This window comes from Acipenser ruthenus, chromosome 28 (assembly GCF_902713425.1).
Source record: "Acipenser ruthenus chromosome 28, fAciRut3.2 maternal haplotype, whole genome shotgun sequence".
Classification (NCBI taxonomy): Eukaryota; Metazoa; Chordata; class Actinopteri; order Acipenseriformes; family Acipenseridae; genus Acipenser; species Acipenser ruthenus.
Window position 1 is genome coordinate 8,648,051 of NC_081216.1, and position 26,598 is coordinate 8,674,648.

Below are 26,598 nucleotides of genomic sequence, written 5' to 3' on the forward strand. Positions count from 1 at the left end.
TATGTTCAGTACCAGATTCATGTCTTTTATTTAAAGAAGAACTGCACACATTGGAGGGATGTATTAAAATGGATGTGTGAGGCTGCCTGAGTGGTGCATCCAGTAAAAGCTCATGCGTAGAGTGCAGGATGCGCACTATAGTCTGGACGTCATCGGTTCGAGGCCAGGCTATTCCTTTGCCGACCAAGAATGGGAGCTCCCAGGGGGCAGGAGGGTTAGGTCGGCCAGGGTGTTCTCTGCTAACCGCGCACCAGCGACCCCTGTAGTCTGGCCGGGTGCCTGCAGGCTTGCCTGTAAGCTGCCCAGAGCTGCTTTGTCCTCCGACACTGTAGCTCTGGGTGGCTGCATGGTGAGTCTGCAGTGTGAAAAAAAGCGGTCGGCTGACGGCACGCGCTTCGGAAGACAGCTCAAAAAGTAGGTATTCAGGCCGAATCCTGGATTCGGTGCATCCCAAGTATTTAGATAGTAGTTAGTATATACATGCATACTTACACATAATTACAATGTACTTTACGTGTAAATGATCTTTTTTGCAATTACACAATTGTATCAGAAAAGGGTTAGGGTTAGGATTAGGGACAGGGTTAGGATTAGGGTTATATCATAAAAAAATGTACATATTATATACATTGTAACTATGCATAATAACATTGTTATTAGGTGTTGTCTTTTGGCGGTAATGCTTGCATTTTCATTATATTGCTCGTTACAAAACGTCTGGACCTCATGTTTCCGAGTTATGAGTTTCGTCATTGTTTGGTTGAACGTCCCTGTCTTTTTTTTAATGTATTGTTTCTTTTCAAACATACCGAAATATATATACAAATATATATATATATATATATATATATTTAGTGGTGTTCTGTTTTCATGGCAACATGCAATTTTATGATATATTTTAATAATCAATTGACCAATAATCCAGAGTAAATCACAGATTTTATCAGTGTTTTTTTTGTTTTTTTTGGGGGGGGGGGGGGGGGTTGTACACATGCCTGGTTTTTGGTTTGATCTATCTTCTGCTTCAATTCTCTCACACAAACAGTAAGCACATACCCCTATATTCGCTTATAAATGCAATTTATATTCATAGTAACACGATATAAGTTAAGTTAATGGTCCTGAAAACCAACCAGACTTGGTAGTGATTAAAAGTCCTGTTTTGGTGGCCCTGGAGCCTGGGTGACAAGCGTTCTGGACAATCTCAACAACACCACAACTAGAACTAATGATCTTTTCATCTGGACACTGAACCCTATTCACTACGCTTCAAAGAAAATATTTTAAAATCAATTCAAACCTCTTATTAGTGACATACTCAATTGTAAACACTGTACATTGTATTTTTTTATTATTATTATTTAGGCTATACAGAACACACACATATATATTGTAATATAGCGGGTTGTGAGAGACGGCAGGGAGGGGGTTAAAACCTCCCTGCAAAAGAAAAACATGTGAGAATGCACTGTTTTGTATTGCTTTATTGTTTTATTTAATTTTCTAATTGATTTGTTAATTGGTGTATTATTAATGATCATCCGCACCTGGGCTTTATTGAGGGATTTAAAAGGAGAGCAGGCAGTCTGCTCGAGGCTGCTGAGTAGAAGGAGGCAGAAGAGGTGCTCTGTCTCCGAGTAGCCAGAGAAAAAGTAAGTGCGGTGTCAAACCAATGTGTGTTTAAGTTTGAGGTTTTTTGAAAAGTCGGGAAAACAGCTTAGCTGTCCCGTGTTAGGAAGGGTGTTCCCGTGTGTTAGTTAGTGCTCGTACAGAGCTAGGTGTTTATTTTGTGTATTTGTTTTATTTTTGTCTTTATTAAAAAATTAGCGCAACCGCGCAAGAAAATCCATTTCTGTGTGCTGGGTCGTATTTTTAAAGGGGCATGAACCCGAGTGAGTGGCAATCGTGTTACAATATATATATATATATATATATATATATATATATATACACACAGTTGTAGTCAAAAGTTTATATACCCCAATTTATAATTTCTAGAAATTTCTCGAAAACAAATAATTATCGGAAAAAGTGTTTTGTAACAAAAGTTTTGCTTTTTGTGGATGAGGAAAAAAGTTACAAGAAATTGATGTCTACAATTATTTATTTCAGCAATTTTTTTGCAAAACTCCAGAAATGTAGTCATACCCTAACAAGGAAAATTAAATTAATAGCTAGTTGAGGCACCTTTAGCAATAATAACCTCTTTTAAACGTTTGGCATGATTCTTTAGTGATTTTTGACCATTTTTCAACACAAAATTGTTCCAGTTCATTCAAATTCTGAGGCTCAAGGGTACAGCAGCAGTCCCCCACCTGGGCTTGAACCCACGACCCTCCGGTCAAGAGTCCAGAGCCCTGACCACTACTCCACACTGCTGCCCTATTACAGTACTTTTTTTCTTTTTTTTAGTACCTACTTGTGTGTTTTTCATTCCCTTTTCACCAGCTCCACCTGCCGCTTAACCAGCCTACTTTATTTTGTTATTCAGCCAATCACAAACTCTAAATCATAAATCCTACTCTTCTTATTGGTTGTTGCTAAAGAACCGCGTGACCACATGTCAGTTCTCGCCGGCATCAATACAGCGGTGGTAGCTACTGAGGTTTGTAATTTGAAAAGGGATTGAAAGCAGCTGTAAAAAATGGAGCGTTTTTTAATTTTAAAAACGAACAAGATATGAAAATAAAGAGCTTTCTACTAAAGCCATCGATACAGCTCCTAGTCAAAGTAAAACAAGCGAGTCCCCAGCGCTCTCTGATTCTGAAGATGGTTCGTGCCAGGCAGCAAGTCCTCACATTCAACCGACACAAGTAAGGCACACAAGTGTGAGGAGTAGGCCTAATAAAAATGATTCTCTTAAATACAGAAAAGCCATGTCAGACATGAAACGGAGCAATCTGGAAAGGCATTTTAAAACAGTGCACAGCGATTATTCAGTCTGCCTTCCGATGGGATCTATAATTAGAAAAGAGCAAGTAAAGAAACTGAAAACATCCCTGAATTACCAGGAGCAGTTATTAACTCAGGCAACTGGGCAGGAATCGGTAGTTACTGAAGCGTCTTTTATATGTTCACACACCATTTCCCCAAACCTGCCTGCATCACCACTGAACGTCCTGAGCTGAAGGATTACTACAGACCTGATTTGGTGACTTTTGTAATAGGAAGGCTTTGTTCCATTTTTTGCAAAATCCTTTATTTGTACCAGTTACAGCCACCTCTACTGAACTGGAACAAATGAGGGCAGCAACTGCCAATTCAGACTCTGAACTTTTGGAACTTCAAGCTGACTTTGACATGTAAGCGATACATTCGACATGCTCCATGCCTGAATTCTGGTTTAAAGTACCTCAAGAAAAATACCCCACATTGGTATCCTGTGCTTTTAAGGGGCTGTCCATGTTTGGTAGCACATATGTGGATGAAGCCAGCTTTTCGGCAATAAACTCAATAAAGAACAAGCAAAAGAAAACAACTTGTTAATACACAACAGCGCCACATCGCCACATCGCCACACTGAGGATATATATATCCCCTGCACCTGGTGATTATTATTAAATTAGAGTCAGGTGCAGGGTACAAAACAGAAGCAGTCAGTCTGCTCAGGGCTGCTGTGTGTATAGCCCGCTTGCGAGTGTGTGCAGGTTTATTTGTGGAAAAACTGTGTGTTTTGTTTTGTTACAAGTAAACGGCTTAGTCGTCCTGTTTTTAGTTTAGGTTCCTGTGTTGTGTTTCAGTAATTGCTCAAAAAGAGCTAGGTGAGACACTTCATGTAACATGTTCTAGTTCTACGAGCCCGTCCAGTCTCGTTATAAGACAGAACACAAATGGCACAATCTTGTAACTATGGCTCTGTCTACAGTGTTAGAAATTGTAAATGTGTTTTTAGGTTTTGTCCTTGGTGGATGAAGTCCAGATGGAGACTGTGTGTGTGTTTGTTTCCTGTGTGCTCTGTGATAGCAGGGAGGAAGGAGCCTGTCCAATTCAAGCTGCTGGATTGGACAGGCTCCCATACTATCTGTTTGCTGGAAGGCTCAATTCAAACAGAGCTCCACTACAAAACAAACAGCAGATTTTCCTGTTTAACTTGGCAGTCGCTGAAGGACATGGCATTTTTTGAGGAGGGCATTTTTTTCACCGCTGGATTTATTTAAAGTACAGTGAAACACACATGAGAAAATGTCAGTGTTTATTTTTGGGTTTTTTTAAATACCCCTTTCGGAATATAATAAACAATAATAAATATAATGACACTGAATAAATCAAAACATATTTCGGCAATTGAATTTCAAGTGGACATAGAATACCTTATTTGTTATAATTTGTAACCAGGGATCCTAGTTTTCCGCAATAAAAAAAATGCTTATTTCGCAAGTAAAATAAAAGGCTAAAAATTAGTTTTATCTGCCACATTATAAGACACACAAACAGTACTTTTGTGTAACAATTAACATATTTATTGTTGTTCTTGTTACACTTGTTGTATTTTAGTTTATAACTTTAATTATTCTGTAAACTTGTATTACAGTGGAACACGTGTAAGTTGCGTTGGATAAATGCATAATAAATAAATAAATAAATAAATAAATACATAAATAAATAAATAAATAATTGATACACTTTCAAATTCTAAGCAAGTTACAAGCTTACCAGGGCCATTCATCAATAAAACAAACAAACTTACTTTTTTTTTTTAGTTCAAATATTACAAATAGTTCCCTGTTGTAAAAAAACAATACAAATATTCTTGTTAGTTCAACTTCGTCATCCGGACGGCTATTGTTCAAACAGAGCTGCAGCATTCCAGCTACAATTGGTCTGACTTTGGAATGGCACCACCTCCCTAATGTGCTTGCTGAAAAAATCTCAAACTGCCGGTTGATCCACTTGTACAGAGGAATGTCCTCTTTTACACACATTTTGACAAAATCTGAAACAGTTTCATGCTGTTCTTTGGCAGTTGTAAGACGATTAAATGATCCAGACACAGTGGTCTGTTTCAGTCTTTTCCATAGCCCTGCTGTTATGTTTTTAGCGCTTCCCATGTGTTTTACAGCCTGCCTGCGACTGTAACCTATAGCCTTGCTGCATGAAGTACGAAACAGCACATCACCATCGACATGATGGTAAACTCAATCTTTGGGGCTGATTTGTATTGTTTTTGCCATCTTTGAGCAGCTGTGAATACTGAAGTAAACTGAATTTGAATACCAGAAGCAGTTTTAGTAGACAGATATGTTTACATAAATTTAAAGCAAAGTTGCTGTCTTAATGTTTATATATGATACGTGTATTGATTTGGGTATTATCAAACAAACAAAAAAAGCCTTGCATGTTTTTTTTGCCCCTCCCCAAGTGTAAAACAAAAAGGATCCCTGTTCATAACTATTAAACACATAACTGAATATGACTAAAATAAACCTAATATATTCAAGGACTTTTTCAATGTCTTCAAAGCTTACAGTCTATACACTGGTTTTAAATGTACAGTTTTAAAAGAAACACAGTATACCAAATGTTAATCTTCAATTATTATCATTTGTTTATTTAGCAGACACCTTTATCCAAGGTGACTTACAGAGACTAGGGTGTGTGAACTATGCATCAGCTGCAGAGTCACTTACAGCTACGTCTCACCCGAAAGACGGAGCATAAGGAGGTTAAGTGACTTGCTCAGGGTCACACAATGAGTCAGTGGCTGAGATGGGATTTGAACTGGGGACCCCCTGGTTACAAGCCCGTTTCTTTAACCACTGGACCACACAGCCTCCCCCTTAAAGCATGATATCTGGTACTAGTGAAGACAGGGTTTGCCTTTCTCTCAGGGAGACACTTCCACTTTGATAGAAACAGCTTAATTTCTTAAAGTTTTCCCACTGATGATGGGGATGAGAATGTAAAGATTTTTGCAGGTATCAGGCTTTTAAAGACTGTCACCCACACCTGTGGTGGCTTTGACAGACTCCCTGAGAGCAGAAACTGTCACTGCTACTGGAAGCAGGCTGATCTTTAGGATACAAATTGAACATTTGTGAACCTGCATCTGTATTAAAATGTTGAAATAACTGTGCAGTGTTTTAAAGATTATAAGGCAAGAAGAAATATTAAACAAACTGTTAAAATACACTGTTCAGAAAAAATGTTAGAATGTACTCTGTGTTAGTATATGAGAATATTGTAGGATTCTATATTCCTGTTTATTCTAGTATAACAGTAGAGATTATTATTATAGAAAAGACATTGTAAGTCTGAGTAAAAAAGGAGCTGGGTTGGGGTCGCGCTGACCAGAAATACCTGTGAAATGAGCTAAACTCTAACTGAGAGCTACCAGTGCCAAAAGTCTTATAGCCTTGAGAGAAAAGGCAGAAGTGAGCATTTCATTAATTAAATTAGAAAAGTTGTCTACAGTTCTTATCAGGTTAGTGACTTTACTTGGGATGATGATGTTTGTGAGTCTTTTGTATTCCAAAAGAAAAAGCAACTGTTGGACAGAATTACATTTAAAACTAAAGATTCGCATTTATTTAAGTTTTACTGTGATAGAAAACAGAAGTATTTATTTCAGAGAAACTTTTAAGTTTAAAAATGAAACACTGTAATACAAAACTATAACCTAGTTTATTAACTTGGGCACATGCATACAACTACAAGCTTTTTGTAAGTAGATTTACTGTAGGGTACTCCTCTGCTTGCCTGAGTAAAACAGTATTAGACATCAAAGCTGGTTTGCTTGTCAGTTGCGTCTCCTATCAAGACCCTTGGCTATGTATAAACTGTTATATTTTACTAACAAAAGGTATTGCATGAGCGAGGCAACTGGACACTAACAGATAAGGAAAAATGAATTTTGGCACCCAGAAATGGGATTTGCTGGTCAAGCGCTGTCTTCAGTTCAAGGTTTTTGCTATGTATAAACCTTTCAATTAACTAACAAAAAATACAAGAAAAACAAAGTTAATGTCCATTACCTCATTATGTTATACAATTAATAGGAGCTTTGTAGTTGCTTGAACTTGACATGTGGACCTCTTATCTGTAGAGATACCAGTCTGAGCCGTTTCTTGAAAACAGCCAAAGCATGACTTTGCAGGTAAACAGGGTGTCTGAAACCTGCTTGCACAGGGGAATTTTAGAAACAGAGAGAGAGGTCAAGCTTAGTTCAAGAATTGAAAAGCAAACATGAGACTATTACATGTAACTATGTTTTTATAGCCTGGATTTAAGTGAAAATAACTGGATCTGCAACTACAGACTTAAAAGTTTGCAATTAACTTTCTAACAGACTTTATCCAGTATTATAGAAAAAATAACATCAGTTCAAAAGTTCACCTCACATCTTTTGGAAATGAAGAGAGTGTGAAACATAAGATCATAATCAATTCATTTTAAAAGAGGAGTTTCCAATTCATTTTACCAGGGTTTTTGAATGTATTGTTCACATGAAAAGGAGAGCTGTCAAGGCAAATTCATGTTTAAATTTAATTAAAACTTGTGTGACGTATGAAGTGGAGAAAAAGTTCTATAAAAACAGAGGTAAAACCCCAGTCAAGTATCACTCGACTTTCTAACTACAAGTTGCATGGTCCATGCTCTGAAGATCTTTGAAAAAGCTGGTTGCTGTTTGGTCGTATTCAGAAGTCTCTGACTTTGAAGACAGCTCTTGTTTTTACATTATATCGTACAACTACACTTCCATATAGTGGAAGGTAAGAATCATTTTGAATTTATATCTCAAATACATTGATGCATTGCTATAAGGTATAGGAATTTTGTTTTAGCTTTAGAGAGTGATATAGTGGATGCTCTAGGATTTAGTGGTGGCCGTTTTTTTAGCGTTTTGCATGCATGGCCTAAGGGCAAAATAGGTTATAACCATAAATGTACTGAAGTGATAATGCTGTTATACCTGTGAAGGCACTGGAACACCCAGATTGCCTATTAACTGGGATCTGAAGTGGTCTGTAACTACTCGATTCATTATTAAGCATTTAATAAACCGAAGGAGTACCAATACTACTCTGATTCACTAAAACTTCAAATTGAGTGAGTCTGTGTGATTTTCTTGATTATTTAAAAGTCATCTGGCCCAGTGTATGAACGATCATCTTACAGGACTCCAAAACACCTCTGAGTTTAAGAGTGTGCTCAGAGCATATACATAAATAAAAAGAAGTACGTGGAATCTGACAATGTTATACAAGAGAATGTTAAATACAACTGACAATTCATGCACCCAATACAAGGGGGTATCTTATATGCTATAAATTACGGTATTATGAAAATATAAATAATAAAAGTAGCTCATTAAATCAAACAGTGCCCTTTGCAGACATGTTTGCCTATTGTTGGATCCTTTCACGCTTTCTGTGCTAACAGCAGCTCCAGCCCAGCTGAACTGAAGGGTTCTCTTGTCTACTTCTGTGCCCGGCGGCACTGAACAGACAACTCCACCCTCGCTGCTTTCAGAAATGCCACTTGCTCATGACTGTCATTGTCGTGGCTGTGCCAGCGATCTCCGACACAGTGCCCTCCATTATTGAGCGCCTGCTGATTACTGTGACAGTGCCACGGTTGTGACACATACCCATGCCAGCAGGGCCCAAGGGCGTTTCATTGTCTTATTCTTTACTGGGCTTGACATCATTACTTAGGATTTCAATACAGTTCACTGGCATTTCAGCCATTCAGTTTTAATATGAGCTGCTTCTGAGGGCAGGAGGGAGATAAAAAAAAAAATGGTCTCAAAGCCTCGGGAGCTGATGGCAATCACACTGGTGGTGTGACGGGTCAAGCCTTGCATCTCACACAAGCACACTCATCATTGTGGGTAATAGTTCATATCATTAGTCAAGGGTCTCGTGCTGGTGTGCAATTACTTACACATACTCAGATCTGTCTTGTGACCTCTTATTAGCGTTAACAATATTTCCACTGCCTTTATTCAGGACACATACAGTAGTTTGTTTTTTGCAAATACACAACGCGAAAGATTCAAAGTTGCAACTCCTGCTTTCTTGTGTCTTATCACATCCTGTTATGTAGGTCACCTGCAATAAATGTCAACTCTTGGGTGAATCTTACGTTTGATCAAGAAATTCCTCTTATTGTTTCACAAAGCAAACATGCTTTTGCTGACATAGAAAAAAAATAACTGTTGACCCAGCTACTAAAGCCCCCACTCATGTCCGTAACTAGCTAGTTTTTTTGTTGTTTTTTTTTTTTTTTTGCATCATCAATGCTGATGCTCATGTAAAAATTCTGGTAAAAGTAAAGATAAATTCTGATACAAAAGACTTAATTTTCTCTGTTGGTTTGCCTTGTCACATTGTTTTGGAGGTTGAATAGTAAATATCAAGCAGTCATATAAATACTGCCAGCTAGAGCTTGAAACCTAAGTTTGACCTGGTAGAATGTCGGCTCTGGTTATTATTATTATTATTATTATTATTTATTTCTTAGCAGACGCCCTTATCCAGGGCGACTTACAATTGTTACAAGATATCTCATTATTTTTACATACAATTACCCATTTATACAGTTGGGTTTTTATTGGAGCAATCTAGGTAAAGTACCTTGCGCAAGGGTACAGCAGCAGTGTCCCCCACCTGGGATTGTACCCACGACCCTCCGGTCAAGAGTCCAGAGCCCTTACGACGCAGAGGTTACGACGCTGCCCCCACTGTACAGCTCCCAGCACGGTGTCTGTAAACAGGTGTTTCTCTTCCAGTGCTGAAGGTTTCTGTGATTTGGGCCACAGCAGCACTTCAATTGCTTGTCTGTGTCTGGAGGCTCAATCTTTGTGACCTGCTTGCGACATGAGCTGTGCTTTCTTTCTGTTGTTGCATTCCGGGAGATTGTCTCTATGGCCATGTTGGTCAATGTGGGGACTGCGGTGAGGGACAAGCCAAGTACATGGGCACCTACTTATATATAAGTCTGTTCTTTTAATAATGCACTAATAACTAAACATCTATACTACTTTTTTGTAGCAGATATATACATAGACATATGTTAGCTAGCCAAAGTGTTGTCATATTAGAAAGAGCCAGCCGTGTATTGTCAGCAAAACTACTGGCAGACCACTACTGAGCTATTTTATTACAACTATGGTCAAAAGTTTTGCATCACCCTACTGGTATAGAATTAACACATTTTGCTTCATAAAGTCGAATGAAACGTGCTGAATAATGTTACGTTAAGATATTGAATTACATACTGCTTTGTAGTTTTCCATATACCAAATGAAAAACTGCCAAAAATTGAAAAATGTGACATTTTGAAATCTAACATGAAATACTGTACTACTATTATGACTTCCGGTAGACTTTTGAGATATCATTTTGTAGTTTTTTTGATTACACGATGTTAAATAAAATATCTAAATGATGTTCATATTGTTTTAGGATGTCTCAATTCTAAAATTCTAGGTGATGCAAAACTTTTGGCCATAAGTGAAGAAAGTGATTTAGTAACTCAAAGCTTACAAATCAAAATAATTACAGTTGTCTAATTCGGTTGAGCTAAGGTAAAAAGCACACCACTAAACAGAAGTTGAGAACAAAACTCTGGACGAACCGACTGATATTTTTACTCGAGTGGCGCAACAAAAAGTGAAGTGTCCGGGGTCAGTCCACAGTGGAATTGGAATTCTCTGCATTGTTGAAATTGTTTCACTGCATGCTTCTCGATGGCCGCGGAATATTGACCCCTGACCCTTTACCCCAAGACACCCAGAGATAACGAGTTGCCTTGTCTCCCCTTCAAATGAGTTCAGCAACAGGAAATCCCAGTCTGAAGTGAGATGGGTGGCTGAGGCCCGGCATCAGTGTTTTCTCTACAGAGCCCTTTGTGATATAAACCAGACAATGAGAGAGACAGAGAGAGAGAGATTCAGTGGACAATGAGCTGGTGAAGACAATGAGCTGTCTTCACCACTCTGGCACGTACAAGGCTCTCCTCTATACTCCTCGATACTCAAAGTGCAAGCTGGCAAACAGACTGACTTGACGTTGCCCCTTTTCAATAGAGATACAATCTCCCCTTTATTGGAGGACAGCCTTTACAAAACCATTGCAGGGCTTGAGTTGGGAGTGGAGGGGGGGGGGAGGAGAGGGTTACCAGCAATAGCATATTGAGCCTTTGCTTGGTCAGGAGTTTCCAGTCACCAGACAGTATTTCTCTCTCATCACAGTTGTGCAGAGTTGTGCTGTTACATGTCTGCTGCTTTGATCCCTCTGCAGAGCCACTGGGATGAGAAGTATAACAGTAAGATAATGTGCTTTTCTCCTGGCTTAGATTAACTTTGTTTCATTTTCTGTTTCAGTCATTATATCCTGGGGGCTGTTGAAATGCTGAAAGCACCCCAGAGCGCTCTCCGACTGCATCTGCTACTGCAGAGCTCTCTGAACCCTGCGCTGTACAGTTCAGTCTGGGTTTCGGCCTTATCATAGCACCAAGACAGCACTTATTAGAGTGGTTAATGATGTGTTGTTATCCTCTGACACGGGCACACCTTCGGTTCTTATACTATTAGATTTAAGTACTGCGTTTGACACTATTGATCACTCTGTTTTAATTGATCACCATGAAAATCTTGTAAGACTGTCATGTTGTGTTCTGTCTTGTTTTTGATCCTCTCTCTCAAACAGGTTGCAATTTGTTAAAAGGTCAAAGGTTACATGCAGGGTCCAACAGGGCTCAATTCTTGGCCCAGCTCTGTTTTCTTTGTATATGCTACCTATGGGCAATATTATGCGTAGCTATGGGGTTAATTTTCATTGTTACTGATGATACACAGCAATATTTATCCCTGAAACAGGGTGACACCTCGGCTGTAAATATTTTGAGTACCTGTCTTGCTGATGATTCTGGGATCTCAGAAAAAAACACTATTGGCGCCAGTATTTAATGGCGCTATATGAGGTACCCCAAATTTGCAGCCCTGATCATTTTGCACACCCGTAACAAACATTTAATCTCACGGCAGTCCGGTTGAGCGCGGGGCCCCCTAAAGGGTAAGGGCCCTAGGCAGTCGCCTCACTCACCTTGCCTTAAGGCCATGTTATATCTTGACTGTAACTTATACAAAATGCTGCAGCCTGGACTAAGAAACGAGATCACATTACTCCTGTGCTAGCATCTCTGCACTGGCTTCCGGTCCGATTTAGGATAGATTTTAAGGTGTTGCTTTTAACTTATAAGGCATTAAATGGCCTTGCATCATCGTATTTAAATGATCTTTTAATACCATCATATTCATATCATATTCCTAGACACCCACTCAGATCACAGAATGCCAGGTTGCTTACTGTCCCACAAATTACAAAAAAACAGGTGTTAGAGCACTCAGTTACAGGGCCCCTCTGGAATGATCTGTCTAGCTCTGTAAGGAAAGCACCAAGTGTCACTGCTTTTAAAACAAGATTAAAAACACACTTTTATAATGTAGCGTTTTATGCTAAAATGATGTTCCTTTTATTCTCTGCCTTGTTTTACTGTTCTATGTGTTTCTTTTGTTTTTATTGCTTTTCTTGCATTCTTTTATTAATATTTGTCAATGTTTTCATTCATGTGACGTGCTTTGCGGCAATTTTTATTGTGAAAGACATTATTATATTATTATTATTATTATTATTATTACATCTGGTACTGCAGAGCTCTCTGAACCCTGCTGTAATGACACCTGTAATGATCCATTTCTCTCTCTATATATATAGTGAGATTTTGAAAATATGTATTAATGAGAAAGTTCCTTTCAGCCCTGGGACAGCACAACAGTGCTCTCTGCTGGCGTCTTCATTAACTGCCACCAGCCTGATACACAGTGAGCGAAATGTAAAAATTAGTGAGTAAAAATTATGATTAGTGCAATAAAAAGTGCCTTATTGTTTTACTATTAGTCTTTATGTTTTCACTTTCAATTTGAAGCAATTCTTTCTGCCATACTACATACATAGAAGTTCGCTTGTCAGATTCTGAATAGAAGTTGCATATATCCTGTATATATTATATATGTACGCAATTAGGCCCGACAGGGTGACGAGATGAAGTCGAGTGCCTCCAACCCCTGAGAAGTCTGTATATTTCATGTATACAGACACCCTGCAGGGCCTTATTGCATTTATAAGCCAGGTAAAACAATGGATTTGATAAAAAAACGCATACATTTTTAGTAAATATCATTACGCCAATAAAGTAGTCCATTTATAACTCTGAACTACACACTAAGTTAAGCTGAGAAAATAAATGTTATTAAAACAAAGCAAAAGAAAGTACATCTTTATTTTTGATATTGTGGACATTGCCATTAAAAAGATACCAGGGGGCGGAGTTGAGAGGGCACTGAGTTTTTGGGGTTTTTTTGTCACTGACAGTGCAGACACACTGTTTGAGCAGAACAGACAGGAGGAATAAAATTAAATTCAACAACGTCTCGGATTTCAGTAATATGTTCAGGGTCTGTGTCAGAGAGGGGTGGATAGTGTGCAGAATTGTCTTTTTGTGTTTTTCTGTAGCGTTTACAAACTGCTAAAAATACATGTTTTGAAGTGACAAATAATGGATTATATATATATATATATATATATATATATGTAATCGTGCTGAATTTAATTTTTTTATATAAAATCAATAGAAGATCTGCATTCTCTCCGCGACTGTCCAATCATTAGTGAGCAGAGGCGGGACATAAATGTGCTATATGTAAATATATAAATATAAATCTGCATAAGAATAGCTGAATTTTAAGCGATATTGCTAATATTACAGAGACTGTTATTGAGAATTATATTGAGAACTTCAAAGTAATATTTATAATTGCTTTTTACAAATTTATATATATATATATATATATATATATATATATATATATATATATATATATATATATTTTAGACAACGGAGACATCGTAGTCGATTTGATTATGAATCAATTTTCAAGAAAACTTTCTCAGAAAAATTGGAGATTGTTACACCACAAATACCCAAACTGATACAGGGAGAGAAGGGATATATTCGCCACTTCCAACATTCAAATTATGAAAGGTATCCGTGGCTTACCGGTATCTGTCAATTAAAAAAAGTATACTGCTGGAACTGTATTTTGTTCAGTACAGAAAAGGCGATATGGAACAGCACTGGCTACAGCAATCTAGGATATCGATCAAAGTCAGCAGCACAAAAACATGGGCGTTCCCAAAGTCACTTGTGAGCCACTGTTACACTCAAAACTTTTGGACAAACCGGGATTGATGTTCAACTGAATGAGCAGAAGTGTAGGGATACAATACATCACAATGAGCAAGTAAGAAAAAATGGTGAGGTTCTTAAACACTTGATTGATTCTGTTGTTTACCTTGGCAAGCAAGAACTGGCATCAGAGGGCACAATGAAGGCATCAATTCTTCAAATAGAGTTAATTATGTGGAATTACTTTCTCTGATTTCTGACTATGACAGCATGTTAAGCAATCACTTGTCAATAGCCACAGCATTCTCAGGTACCTGTAACAAGATCCTTTAATCTCTTTGGTGCCTCAGGTTTGCTAGGTGCAGAAATACAAGAAGGATGCCAAGTACGTAGCTATAATGGTAGATTAAACAACCGATGATGGAAACGCAGTTCAGCTGTTTTGTGTTTTCAGGTATGTGAGTGGCAGTTTGATAAAATAAAAATAATAATAAAAATGCTTTTAAAATGACCAAATTCCCATTGGGCTTAGTATTATTATTATTATTTTTAGATTCTATTGATTTTTTAGTATTACTATGCCTGACAGCCACTACATGTTAATAAACATGTCCACGGATTAATCTACCGATCAATCAACTAATGCCCATAAATTAACCAATCAACAATTTTAATCGATTGACAGCCCTAATATATATATATATATATATATATATATATATATATATATATATATATATATATATATATATATTGTAGAAAGGGCGGCGTCGCCTTTAAGAAATGGCGACGCCAGTTGAGAAACTGTACAACCCAGGAACCCTAGCATTAATAGGGAAGGCGGGGTTTCTGGGTATAAAGGGAAGTGGAGCAGGACAACGGGGGTGATCGTGGGGAGCACCGCCGGTGTTTACTGCTGACAGGACGCAGAGAACTGAAAGTGCAATACGTGTTTTCTGGAAGGTAAAGTGAACGTTTGATTTCGTTTGAGCAACAGCCGTATTTTGTTTTACCGTGAGCGTTTATCCTCTTGGTGAGGTAGTCTTTTGTTTTGTTAGGGTTTCTTTTATTTTTACGAGGTATTGGACAAGAGACGCTGTTAAACGGTAACAACTTTAAAATAATCCCGCAGTTTCCGTGACGGTTGGGAACTGTCACAACTGCCGCGGGTGGATGTGGATGTATGTTTATTTCGGGACTCAGAGGGAAGCGCGCATGAAGGCGCAGCACAATTAGCGAACTGTAACAGTAAGAACGGAGGCAACAGTCTGGAGTTTTGGATGTGGCTTTTATTATACAGACAGGAATAACAGTTTCCACAGGTGGTGTAAACAAACAAGAATATTGTGTTTGAACTCTGAGACACCCCGTGTTTCTGTGAAGCACTGGGACATTGGTTGCAGGGGTTCACCCCCACAACCAGGATATAATTCTATTCATTCTTGTGGATCCTTCCCAGTCTTGCAGCGATACTCCAGCAGTGGGTGTCCACGTGGTTCTTATAAATCACCTGTGTTCAGAGATACTCCAACAGGGGGAGGGGAGTCTCTCTGTTCTTGTCTGTGTTACAGCCAGCCCCAGCAGAGGGAGTCTGCGTGATCCTGACCTTGTGTTCTTACCTATGTTACAACAAGATTCCAGCAGAGAGCGTGCTTTTCTCCTGACCTGTGTTGCAGCGAGATCCCAGCAGAGGGAGGCTGCGTGACTCTTACCTGTGTGGCCGAGAGATTCCAGCAGAGGGCGCCGGTTCCCTACTTACCTGAGTGGTGGGAGTACTTCAGAGGAAAGGACGTGCAAAGGCCGCGGCCTGCTGGACTCGGCAATCTGAAACAGTTAGTGAGGGGCGAAGAAGTGAGCCAGTTAGTGACCCGTACAGGGCTATACGCAACATAAAGGAAGTGATAACTTATGTGTAAATATTGTAAATAAAAAGTCCTTACCTGAACGTTCCTTGTGTCTGTGCCAGTCGGTGGAAGCGAAAGTAGAGTTTTACACGGGATACTCTACGGGTTTGTTACACTTGGTGTCAGAGTGGGATTCTGACGACCGGAAAAACACTCCAGTCGGACCCACGAACAGCAACAAAATGGAAAACGCCGACGCACTGATGCGAGCACTACTGCATGCCACGGCAGTACAACAAGACAACAATACGAAGATGCAGGAATTACAACAGGCGGCTATTCAAGCCCAGCAGGAAACCAACCGGCTGCACGCACAACAGCTGGAGGTGACCCGGCAGGAAATGGCCATGTTAAAAGGCCGCTTGGACCAGACCTCGACAACGCCTTTTGTGTCTTCCATTCGACCCTCCCATGTCTTGCAGAAGATGACGCGGGAGGATGATGTGGAGGCTTTTTTGTTGGCGTTCGAACGTACGGCCACCCGGGAGGGATGGCCAACGGAGAAATGGGCTGGGATTCTGGCCCCGTTTTTAGTAGGTGAAGCCCAGAAGGCATACCATGATCTGGGCCCGCAGGAAGCTGAGAGTTACCCCCACTTAAAGGCCGAAATCCTGGCATGGGAAGGGGTGACCTCAGCTGTACGGGCACAGAAGTATCATGCCTGGGGTTATGCACCCGGGGTACCACCCCGGTCACAGATGTACGACCTTATCCATTTAGCCACTAGATGGCTCAGACCGGAGGTCAATAACGCCGAGAAAGTTATAGAGATTCTCGTGATGGATCGGTATCTACGGTCCTTACCGGCCCCACTAAGGAAGTGGGTCGGACAAGGAGACCCCAGCACCATCAATGAATTCGTTGACCTCGTAGAGCGGCAGTTAGCCGCGGAGGAGCTCTCTCGACAGCCCCAGATCCCGGCAATAAGAAGCCCGAAACCACCAGCATGGACATTGAGATCGGGTAAGCGACCGGCGATGCCGGAAAGGGGTGAAGAGCGGCCAGAGGTCGTGAAGGGACTGGGGACCATTGGGGGGTTGAAGCCCGAGGTGCCGGGGTTTGGCAATCTTAAATGTTTAAGTGCAATCAGGTGGGCCACATTGCCAAGTATTGTAAAACTGAAGAACAGATGGAGTGCAATGTGGTAAAGCATAGTGCAATAGAAAGCCACTTTTGTGGAAATATAATTGTTCCACGTCACCCTGTGGGGACGTATCCTTACCTAGTGTGGGTCACCATTAATGGGAAAAAGGCGGAGGCTCTCGCCGATTCAGGTAGCGCAATTACTTTAGTCACGCTTGATTTGTTATCAGACCAGGTGCTGGATTATGACTTTAAAACAGGGGTTACTTGTATTCATGGGGATGTTAAACACTACCCAACTGCTGTAGTCTCTATTGAAGTTGGTTCCCAGGCTGTAGACTTAAGGGTTGGAGTAGTTCCCCACCTTCCCCACCAAGTAATCCTTGGCAGAAACATACCAGGGTTTGACACCCTGGTGAAATTCAATAGGCAATTGGCTAAGCCGAAGGTAACTATTGAGGACGAAAGTATGCCTCCTGAGAGCCCCCATGACATTTTCCCGTTTATGGACCCAGACTTATTTGTTGAGAATTATTGTGTGAAAGAAAGAAAGTCCCGCAGACAGCGGCGACAAGAACGAGATTCGAAAACACAAAGCCTAATGGGGTTATTGGCAAAACGTAATAGCAAGGGGGTATACACTCAGTGCAGCGAGACAGACATTTTAGCAGAGACAGGGGAAGTGGTAATGGGAAGTTCCAGGGAGGGGCCCTGGGAAGAATGTCTTCAACTTCCCAGTGAAGACTTTGCCAGAGAACAGGAACGGGACCCCACCCTGGTGAATATTCGGGAGAAGGTGGTATCCGTAAACGGCACTAGGGTGGAAAACGCTGTGGTTAACCCACTTGAGCACTTTATCATAAAGAATGATCTACTGTATCGCTGCACCCAACTTAATCAAGAGCCCATAGAGCAGTTGCTGGTTCCACCTGCTTTTCAACCTCAGGTGTTGTATTTGGCGCATTCACACTTGTTCGGGGGACACCTGGGGTCCGAAAAGACATTGCAACGGATATTAAAGAGGTTCTATTGGTTGGGTATTAGGAAGGCAGTGGACCGATATTGTAGGTCGTGTCCAGAGTGTCAGTTGGCCAGCCCTAATCCAGGTTTACGAGCACCTTTGCAGCCTCTACCTATTATCGAGGTGCCGTTTGAAAGGATAGCAATGGATTTAGTGGGGCCGTTAAACAAGTCAGCTCGAGGACACGAATACATCTTGGTCATTTTAGACTACGCAACTAGGTATCCTGAAGCCATTCCTTTACGGAATACGGCGTCTAAGACAATTACAAAGGAATTAATACACTTGTTCTCTCGAGTAGGTATCCCAAAGGAAGTTTTGACGGACCAAGGCACCCCTTTTGTGAGTCGATTGATGAAGGATTTCTGTACTACCTTGAAGGTTACCCCCATTCGAACGTCTGTGTACCATCCTCAAACGGATGGGCTAGTGGAGAGGCGTCCCTCAACGCGTGACGTCAGATAGGTAGAGATGTCATGGCGTCTGTGGAGTCAGAGCAGAAGCAGCAAACCAGATAAAGATTGAGCGACAGCAGGGATCGACATGGAGAACAATGCAGACCCGCAACAAGACCTCGCAGGGGGGACAGCGTGCTCATCCAGACCCGCGGAATTGAGCGAGAAAAAAGCGATCGGCGGTCTGAAAAACACAACCGAGAGCTGCAAAAACAGTGAAGCTACAACTGCTGTTGCTGTTGATTGTAGTCGTGCCGCAGCGTGTGTGGATAATCAAAAATCTAATAACAATTCTGCAAATTGCTCCTCTTTGCCAGTTAAAGACAGTGTGTGTCAGTCAGGATCCGTGAAAAGTAATGGGATGGGACAGACTCAACCGGGTAGTGCCGGTGGTGGTGGTGATGTTGGTGACAAGACAAAGTTAGTAAACAAGACGATCGAGACTCCTGCAAAAACGGCAGCGGGGATTATAGATGTCATGAAAGCTGTGGATAATGAGGACTCGACAGGGCAGCAGAAGATTTCTCAAGCGTCTGGAACTTGCCAGGACGAGAAGACACCACCGTCATCAACAAGTTTGAGTAAAGCGGCAGCGTCCAGTGACAGTCTGGCCGAGGAGCCGAGTGGGAGTGACCGGAGCGCCCCAGGTGAATCCCTGAGCATCACCTCTCTGGAGTCCTTTTCGAACCTGAACCAATCCGACAACAGCGAGGGAGCCGATGACAGGGTGCTGGCGCTCGCTCTCCAAACCGATGAATACGACAGCGCAGGGGGCGATGCTAAACTGGCTGCATCCATCAAGGGTCAGTCCATTTACCATATCAAGTGGATAAAATGGAAGGAGGAGAACACGCCGATTATCACCCAGAATGAGAACGGGCCGTGCCCCTTGCTTGCAATCATGAATGTTCTTTTACTGGCGTGGAAGGTGAAGATGCCGCCTATGATGGAAATGATAACTGCAGAACAGCTGATGGAATATCTAGGAGACTACATTCTTGATGCCAAGCCAAAAGAAATCTCTGAAATTCAGCGCTTGAACTATGAGCAGAACATGAGTGATGCCATGGCGGTCTTGCACAAGCTGCAGACGGGTCTCGATGTCAACGTGAAGTTCACGGGTGTTCGAGTGTTTGAATACACCCCGGAGTGCATCGTCTTCGATCTGCTGGATATACCCTTGTATCACGGCTGGTTAGTGGACCCACAGATCAATGACATTGTGAAGGCGGTGGGGAACTGCAGTTATAACTCGCTGGTTTTTAGCTCTACAGCCGTACAAGTTCAAAATTGAACACAGACGGGGGTCTCAGAACGCGAATGCAGATGGGCTATCAAGAGTACATGGGGTTAGTTAGGTCGCTCAACCCTATAGGTTAGAGCTGGGGGAGAGGATATGTAGAAAGGGCGGCGTCGCCTTTAAGAAATGGCGACGCCAGTTGAGAAACTGTACAACCCAGGAACCCTAGCATTAATAGGGAAGGCGGGGTTTCTGGGTATAAAGGGAAGTGGAGCAGGACAACGGGGGTGATCGTGGGGAGCACCGCCGGTGTTTACTGCTGACAGGACGCAGAGAACTGAAAGTGCAATACGTGTTTTCTGGAAGGTAAAGTGAACGTTTGATTTCGTTTGAGCAACAGCCGTATTTTGTTTTACCGTGAGCGTTTATCCTCTTGGTGAGGTAGTCTTTTGTTTTGTTAGGGTTTCTTTTATTTTTACGAAGTATTGGACAAGAGACGCTGTTAAACGGTAACAACTTTAAAATAATCCCGCAGTTTCCGTGACGGTTGGGAACTGTCACAACTGCCGCGGGTGGATGTGGATGTATGTTTATTTCGGGACTCAGAGGGAAGCGCGCATGAAGGCGCAGCACAATTAGCGAACTGTAACAGTAAGAACGGAGGCAACAGTCTGGAGTTTTGGATGTGGCTTTTATTGTACAGACAGGAATAACAGTTTCCACAGGTGGTGTAAACAAACAAGAATATTGTGTTTGAACTCTGAGACACCCCGTGTTTCTGTGAAGCACTGGGACATTGGTTGCAGGGGTTCACCCCCACAACCAGGATATAATTCTATTCATTCTTGTGGATCCTTCCCAGTCTTGCAGCGATACTCCAGCAGTGGGTGTCCACGTGGTTCTTATAAATCACCTGTGTTCAGAGATACTCCAACAGGGGGAGGGGAGTCTCTCTGTTCTTGTCTGTGTTACAGCCAGCCCCAGCAGAGGGAGTCTGCGTGATCCTGACCTTGTGTTCTTACCTATGTTACAACAAGATTCCAGCAGAGAGCGTGCTTTTCTCCTGACCTGTGTTGCAGCGAGATCCCAGCAGAGGGAGGCTGCGTGACTCTTACCTGTGTGGCCGAGAGATTCCAGCAGAGGGCGCCGGTTCCCTACTTACCTGAGTGGTGGGAGTACTTCAGAGGAAAGGACGTGCAAAGGCCGCGGCCTGCTGGACTCGGCAATCTGAAACAGTTAGTGAGGGGCGAAGAAGTGAGCCAGTTAGTGACCCGTACAGGGCTATACGCAACATAAAGGAAGTGATAACTTATGTGTAAATATTGTAAATAAAAAGTCCTTACCTGAACGTTCCTTGTGTCTGTGCCAGTCGGTGGAAGCGAAAGTAGAGTTTTACACGGGATACTCTACGGGTTTGTTACAATATATATATATATTAGAGCTGTTAATTGCAGTTAACTTCTGTGATTAATGCATACATTTTTTATATATATTTTTTTATACATTTTTTTATTAACATCAACTTGTTTTGGTCATCGACAGCTTGAAAACATTCCTAATATGAAAACATTCACTTTCAGATACATAAATACAGTAACAAATACAGATGTATAATCTTGTCCTGTCCAATTGGAAGCGTTCTCTTTCGGAAGACAAACTGAAATTGCTGGTGTTCCTTTATTTCAATCTTGAAATTTAGAAAATTACATTGTTTTCTACTTTTTTCTTTTTTCTTTTTTTTTTTTTACTTATGCTTGTATTTTTTTTCATATCCACTATGAGAGAAGAACCCAATACAACTGCACAATACTTTTGTTACTCTGCACATACTTGTACAGAGATACTGCATAATTTTTGCATAATTTAGATTTTTCTGTGCATAATTCCCTGGGGTGTACATAATGCATCTAGTCTGCTGTACTCCCTGCATGCTGTAAACACTCCTTCACTTCTCAAATAGAATTCCAGGGTAGAACTACACCCTGCTGTACCCCCTGCATGCTGTAAACACGCCTTCACTTCTCAAATAGAATTCCAGGGTAGAACTACACCCTGCTGTACCCCCTGCATGCTGTAAACACGCCTTCACTTCTCAAATAGAATTCCAGGGTAGAACTACACCCTGCTGTACCACCATGCTGTAAACACGTCTTCACTTCTTAGAATACCCTTTCTAGCCATTCTTCTGCTACAGGCAGCAACAACAGAACATCAGATGAAACCTGTCAGTTTCGACTCAGGATCTCTGCAAGCCTGTGAATCAAGCTACATCATGTCAGTATGGTACAGGTGGGTGTCCCACTTGAAAGTAGCCCAGTAAGTATTTCAGTTAGTGTTGTTCATGTTGGGAGTGACATTCCTGTATAAAGCGAGTTTGTAATAACGAGGATTCCTGTGCATGTCTGTGCTGCTCCGTCATGGGATTATTTATTTATTATTTATTTGTATGTTGTGATACTTGTACTACTTACAGAGGCTATTTTCAGTGGGACATCCTGTATAAGCAATGCTGTTGCAACGTGGATAGCTACCAAATTTTATTTCAATTACCAAATTTATTTTAAAAGATATTGTTTACAATTAAGGAACATATAACCATTACTCAGTGAATGCTTTGTATTGTTTAGATATGTTCAAGTTAGAAAAAAACAATGTAATATCCTTTTAAAGGAAACTTATAAGAAAATACAATTTGAAATGCAGTAAGGTGAGTAATAAAGTGACTCCTTTGTGATTGAGCCTATTTTGCTCCAGAAATGTTGGTGACCTGTTGCAATATACAAAGTATGTATTGTTAGTGGAATTTGATATTTGTGCCAAAAATGTTTGCAGTTTTTTTTCATACACGAAAAATGCACAATAAAAGGTTTGCAAATATTTATGGCTTTACAGTATGCGATTAAAACCAAGATTAACTGAATTTTTTTTTTTTTAATCGCATGACAGCCCTAATATATGCAATAAGGCCCGACAGTGTGTCCGTATACATCCAATATACGGACAACCCCCGAGAAGTCAGTATATTGAACATATATGGACAGCCTGAAGGGCCTTATTGCATTTATAATCCAGGTCAAACAGTGGATTTGAAAAAACAAAAGCATAAATCATGTTCAGGGCAAAATATGTTTTGTTTTTTTATTAAATATCCTTACGCCAGTAAAGTAGTCCTATTTATAACTTTGAACTGCACATTAATTTAATTGAAACATGCAAAAGTAAATCAATCTTTATTTTTGATATTGTGTTGAATTGTACATTGCCATTGAACAGATCCACCAGGGGGTAGAGTTGAGACGGCACTGAGTTGTTATTTTTTTCCTCTCAGCGCTAGACACTGTTTGAGCAGAACAGAGGGAAGGGAGGAATAAAAATAAATTCAACACCGCCTTGGATTTCAATAATTTTTTAAGGGGTGGATAATGTGCAGAACTGTCTTTTTGGGTTTTTCTGTAGCGTTTACAAACTGCTAAAAAATACATTATTTGAAGTGATGAAGTCGGGCTGAAAATATTGACAGATTCCCCAGTTTTGCTTTCATTTAGATAGTGGTTTATCCAGCTTGGAGACTAATGTAGCTTGTAATTTTATATTCTTCTCCTTGGGCATTTCTTACATTTCTATAGATATCCCTTTGTCTTTTATAAAGATTTTCTTAAGATGTGCATTTTCCACAATTGAGACAATTTGTTTTTTGTTTCAGCCAGTCCTGAAAGACAGCAATTTTTTCCATTTTGCTATCTTCTAGTTCATTTTTTTGCTAGTAATTGATCACTCAGTTTTAGAGTTACTGTACATCTGTAACTGTAAACAAGATAGGTACCGGTACTTCAAATTCTGTGAGGCAGTGCAGTGATTTAGCATATGTGCAAGACTCCAACTTGCTCGACCAATTACATTGCTTGTTTCACATTCCATCGCCAGACCTGGATTGGCTTTGGCTCCCCATTTTTACAGTCTAACTGCGCATGCCTTAGCTGCAATGTATATAGGCAATTTCATTTAGAATTACTGTTCATTATATTTCGTACTGCACATCACAAACAAAAATATACAAAACAATTAAAAACAAAGCATTCATATCATACTGTTATATACACACACATTGCACAATAATACAAAACAAATTAAATATCTACTTGCTGAAGCGGTTTTTATTTTAGCCAACGAGGTGTTCACTTGTGTCAGCAATTATTATTATTATTATTATTATTATTATTATTTATTTCTTAGCAGACGCCCTTATCCAGGGCGACTTACAATCGCAAGCAAATACAAATACATTCAAGTGTTACAATATAAGTCATACAATAAGAACAAGAAATACAATAATTCTCAAGTGTGACAAACCACAATTCAATATTACAGCAGATAATAGTGAAAGTTACATCAGGATATGATTAAATAGTGATAGTTACATCAGGATATGATTAAGTACAAAATACTACAGATTAAACACTTGGCAGATTACAATATTCTGAGGTACAGGATTAAATGCAGTAAAATAGGGGGCAGATAAGAGCAAAATAAAGCATATTTAAATGAAGGGTGATAGTGTCCCAGGATACAACAGAGGAGTTCTACAGGTGCTGTTTGAAGAGGTGAGTCTTAAGGAGGCGCCGGAATGTGGTCAGGGACTGGGCAGTCCTGACATCTGTAGGAAGGTCGTTCCACCACTGCGGAGCAAGGGTGGAGAAGGAGAGGGCTCGGGAGGCAGGGGAGCGTAGCGGAGGTAGAACCAGTCTTCTAGTGCAGGCGGAGCGGAGAGGTCGAGTGGGGGTGTAGGGAGAGATGAGGGTCTGGAGGTAGCTGGGTGCAGTCTGATCAAGGCATCTGTAGGCTAGTACAAGAGTCTTGAACTGGATGCGAGCGGTGATCGGGAGCCAGTGGAGCGAGCGGAGTAGTGGAGTAGCGTGGGCGAAGCGAGGTAGAGAGAACACCAGGCGAGCAGCAGAGTTCTGGATGAGCTGGAGCGGACGGGTGGCGGATGCAGGGAGGCCAGCCAGGAGGGAGTTGCAGTAGTCTAGGCGGGAGAGTACCAAGGCCTGGACCAGGAGCTGGGTAGCATAGTTGGTGAGGAAGGGTCGGATTCTTCGGATGTTGCTCAGGAAGAATCTGCAAGTGCGTGCCAGAGTGGAGATGTGCTGGGAATAAGAGAGGCAGGGGTCCAGGGTGACTCCAAGGTTCTTAGCTGAGGAAGAGGGAGAGAGTGTGGTAGATTCCAGAAGAACAGAGATAGAGAGATCAGAGGAGGGGGAGGAGGAGGGAAAGAAAAGGAGGTCAGATTTAGAGAGGTTGAGTTTGAGGTGATGCAAGTGCATCCAGGAGGAAATAGCAGACAGACAGGTAGAGATACAGGAGGAGATGGTAGAGTCAGAGGTGGGGAAGGAGAGGAAAATCTGAGCATCATCAGCATAGAAATGGTATGAGAAACCATAGGATGCGATGAGGGGGCCCAGGGAGCGGGTGTAGAGAGAGAACAGGAGAGGACCCAAGACTGACCCTTGGGGGACTCCAGTTAAGAGAGGGTGAGGTGTGGAGGTTGCTCCACGCCAGGTTACCTGGTAAGTGCGGTTGGAGAGGTAGGAGGAGAACCAGGCCAGAGCAGTGCCAGAGATCCCCAGGTCAGCAAGAGATGATAGTAGAATAGAGTGATCAACAGTGTCAAAGGCAGCAGAGAGGTCGAGGAGAATTAGGAAAGAGGAGAGAGAGGCACACTTAAGTGAGTTGGTGACAGACAGGAGGGCGGTTTCAGTGGAGTGAGCAGAGCAATGCACTAGCAAAAGTTACAGGGCAGTGATGTCAGCTCCCTAGCAACAAGCCTATGTTGACAATGGATTTTTTCAATGCAGCGGGTTGTACATTTGAGAAAGGAGAGGAAGATTCATGAAATTAAGACTTAAGTTGATGAGAAGCAAATACCCTTTGAAGTATGAATTAAAATGGTGTGCTGCTTTTTTATCAAAAATGAGAAAAAGTGGGTTGCGTAGAAGATTTATATCAGACCCTGATGCCCTCGATAAAACGAGGGAGTGGTTGTACAGTATTTGTTAGCCTATTTGTTTTTCTATGGGACTCTCGCTATATCGAGGCCCTCGATATATAGCGGATTTGTATTGGAACCCAATACCCGTTATGTATCGAGTGGGGGTGTATATGTAAGGGATAACACACGACAGAGCATGGGTTGTGTTGCATTTTTTTAAAAATGAACAATTTTATTGTATATTCTTCTGCTTTGGAGAAAAAATAGTCCATCAGACACAGTTAAACTGGAGGTTTTCAACATTTCCAACAATGAATACAATAATAGAATACTATTTTATCCAAGCCGTGATCAAATTAATTGTAGGCCTGTTCAGCTACTTACCTCAAATGCTTGAAGCTAGTTAAAACGAGTACTTTTTGTTCTTGTGTGAATATCTTTGCTGTTGAACTAGCTGTAAGATGCCCTATTTCTTTGCTCCTGACACTTGAATTTATTTTCGACTTATGACTAATTGTGGCAAAGTGGGTTGCAGTGCGCCGGTGGGGGCATAAACTGAGACAAAGACAATTTTTTTTACCCGAGATTATAGTTTCTAAGTATGCCACTCTGCCATCCCCATCGCTGCCAGAGCCCAGAATAGAAATTTGAAAACTACAGCGCAATACAATCAATGCATCCCTTGTTTTATTATCTGCAGAGGACAAGGTCGTAACATA

The 26,598-nt window shown here is 41.0% G+C and overlaps 1 protein-coding gene across 1 annotated transcript; it reads left to right on the forward strand.

Annotated features, from left to right (window-relative positions):
* The first annotated feature begins 18,639 nt into the window (after positions 1-18,639).
* On the forward strand, positions 18,640-19,947 carry LOC117964163 (ubiquitin carboxyl-terminal hydrolase MINDY-2-like). The gene has a single exon (XM_034906738.2). The coding sequence runs from the start codon at positions 18,742-18,744 to the stop codon at positions 19,945-19,947; it is 1,206 nt and encodes a 401-aa protein (XP_034762629.1). The 5' UTR covers positions 18,640-18,741.
* Positions 19,948-26,598: the final 6,651 nt, after the last annotated feature.

Bases quoted from the DNA above. Each gene is read 5' to 3' on its own strand.
- LOC117964163 (XM_034906738.2), top strand. From the start codon at position 18,742: ATGGAGAACAATGCAGACCCGCAACAAGACCTCGCAGGGGGGACAGCG.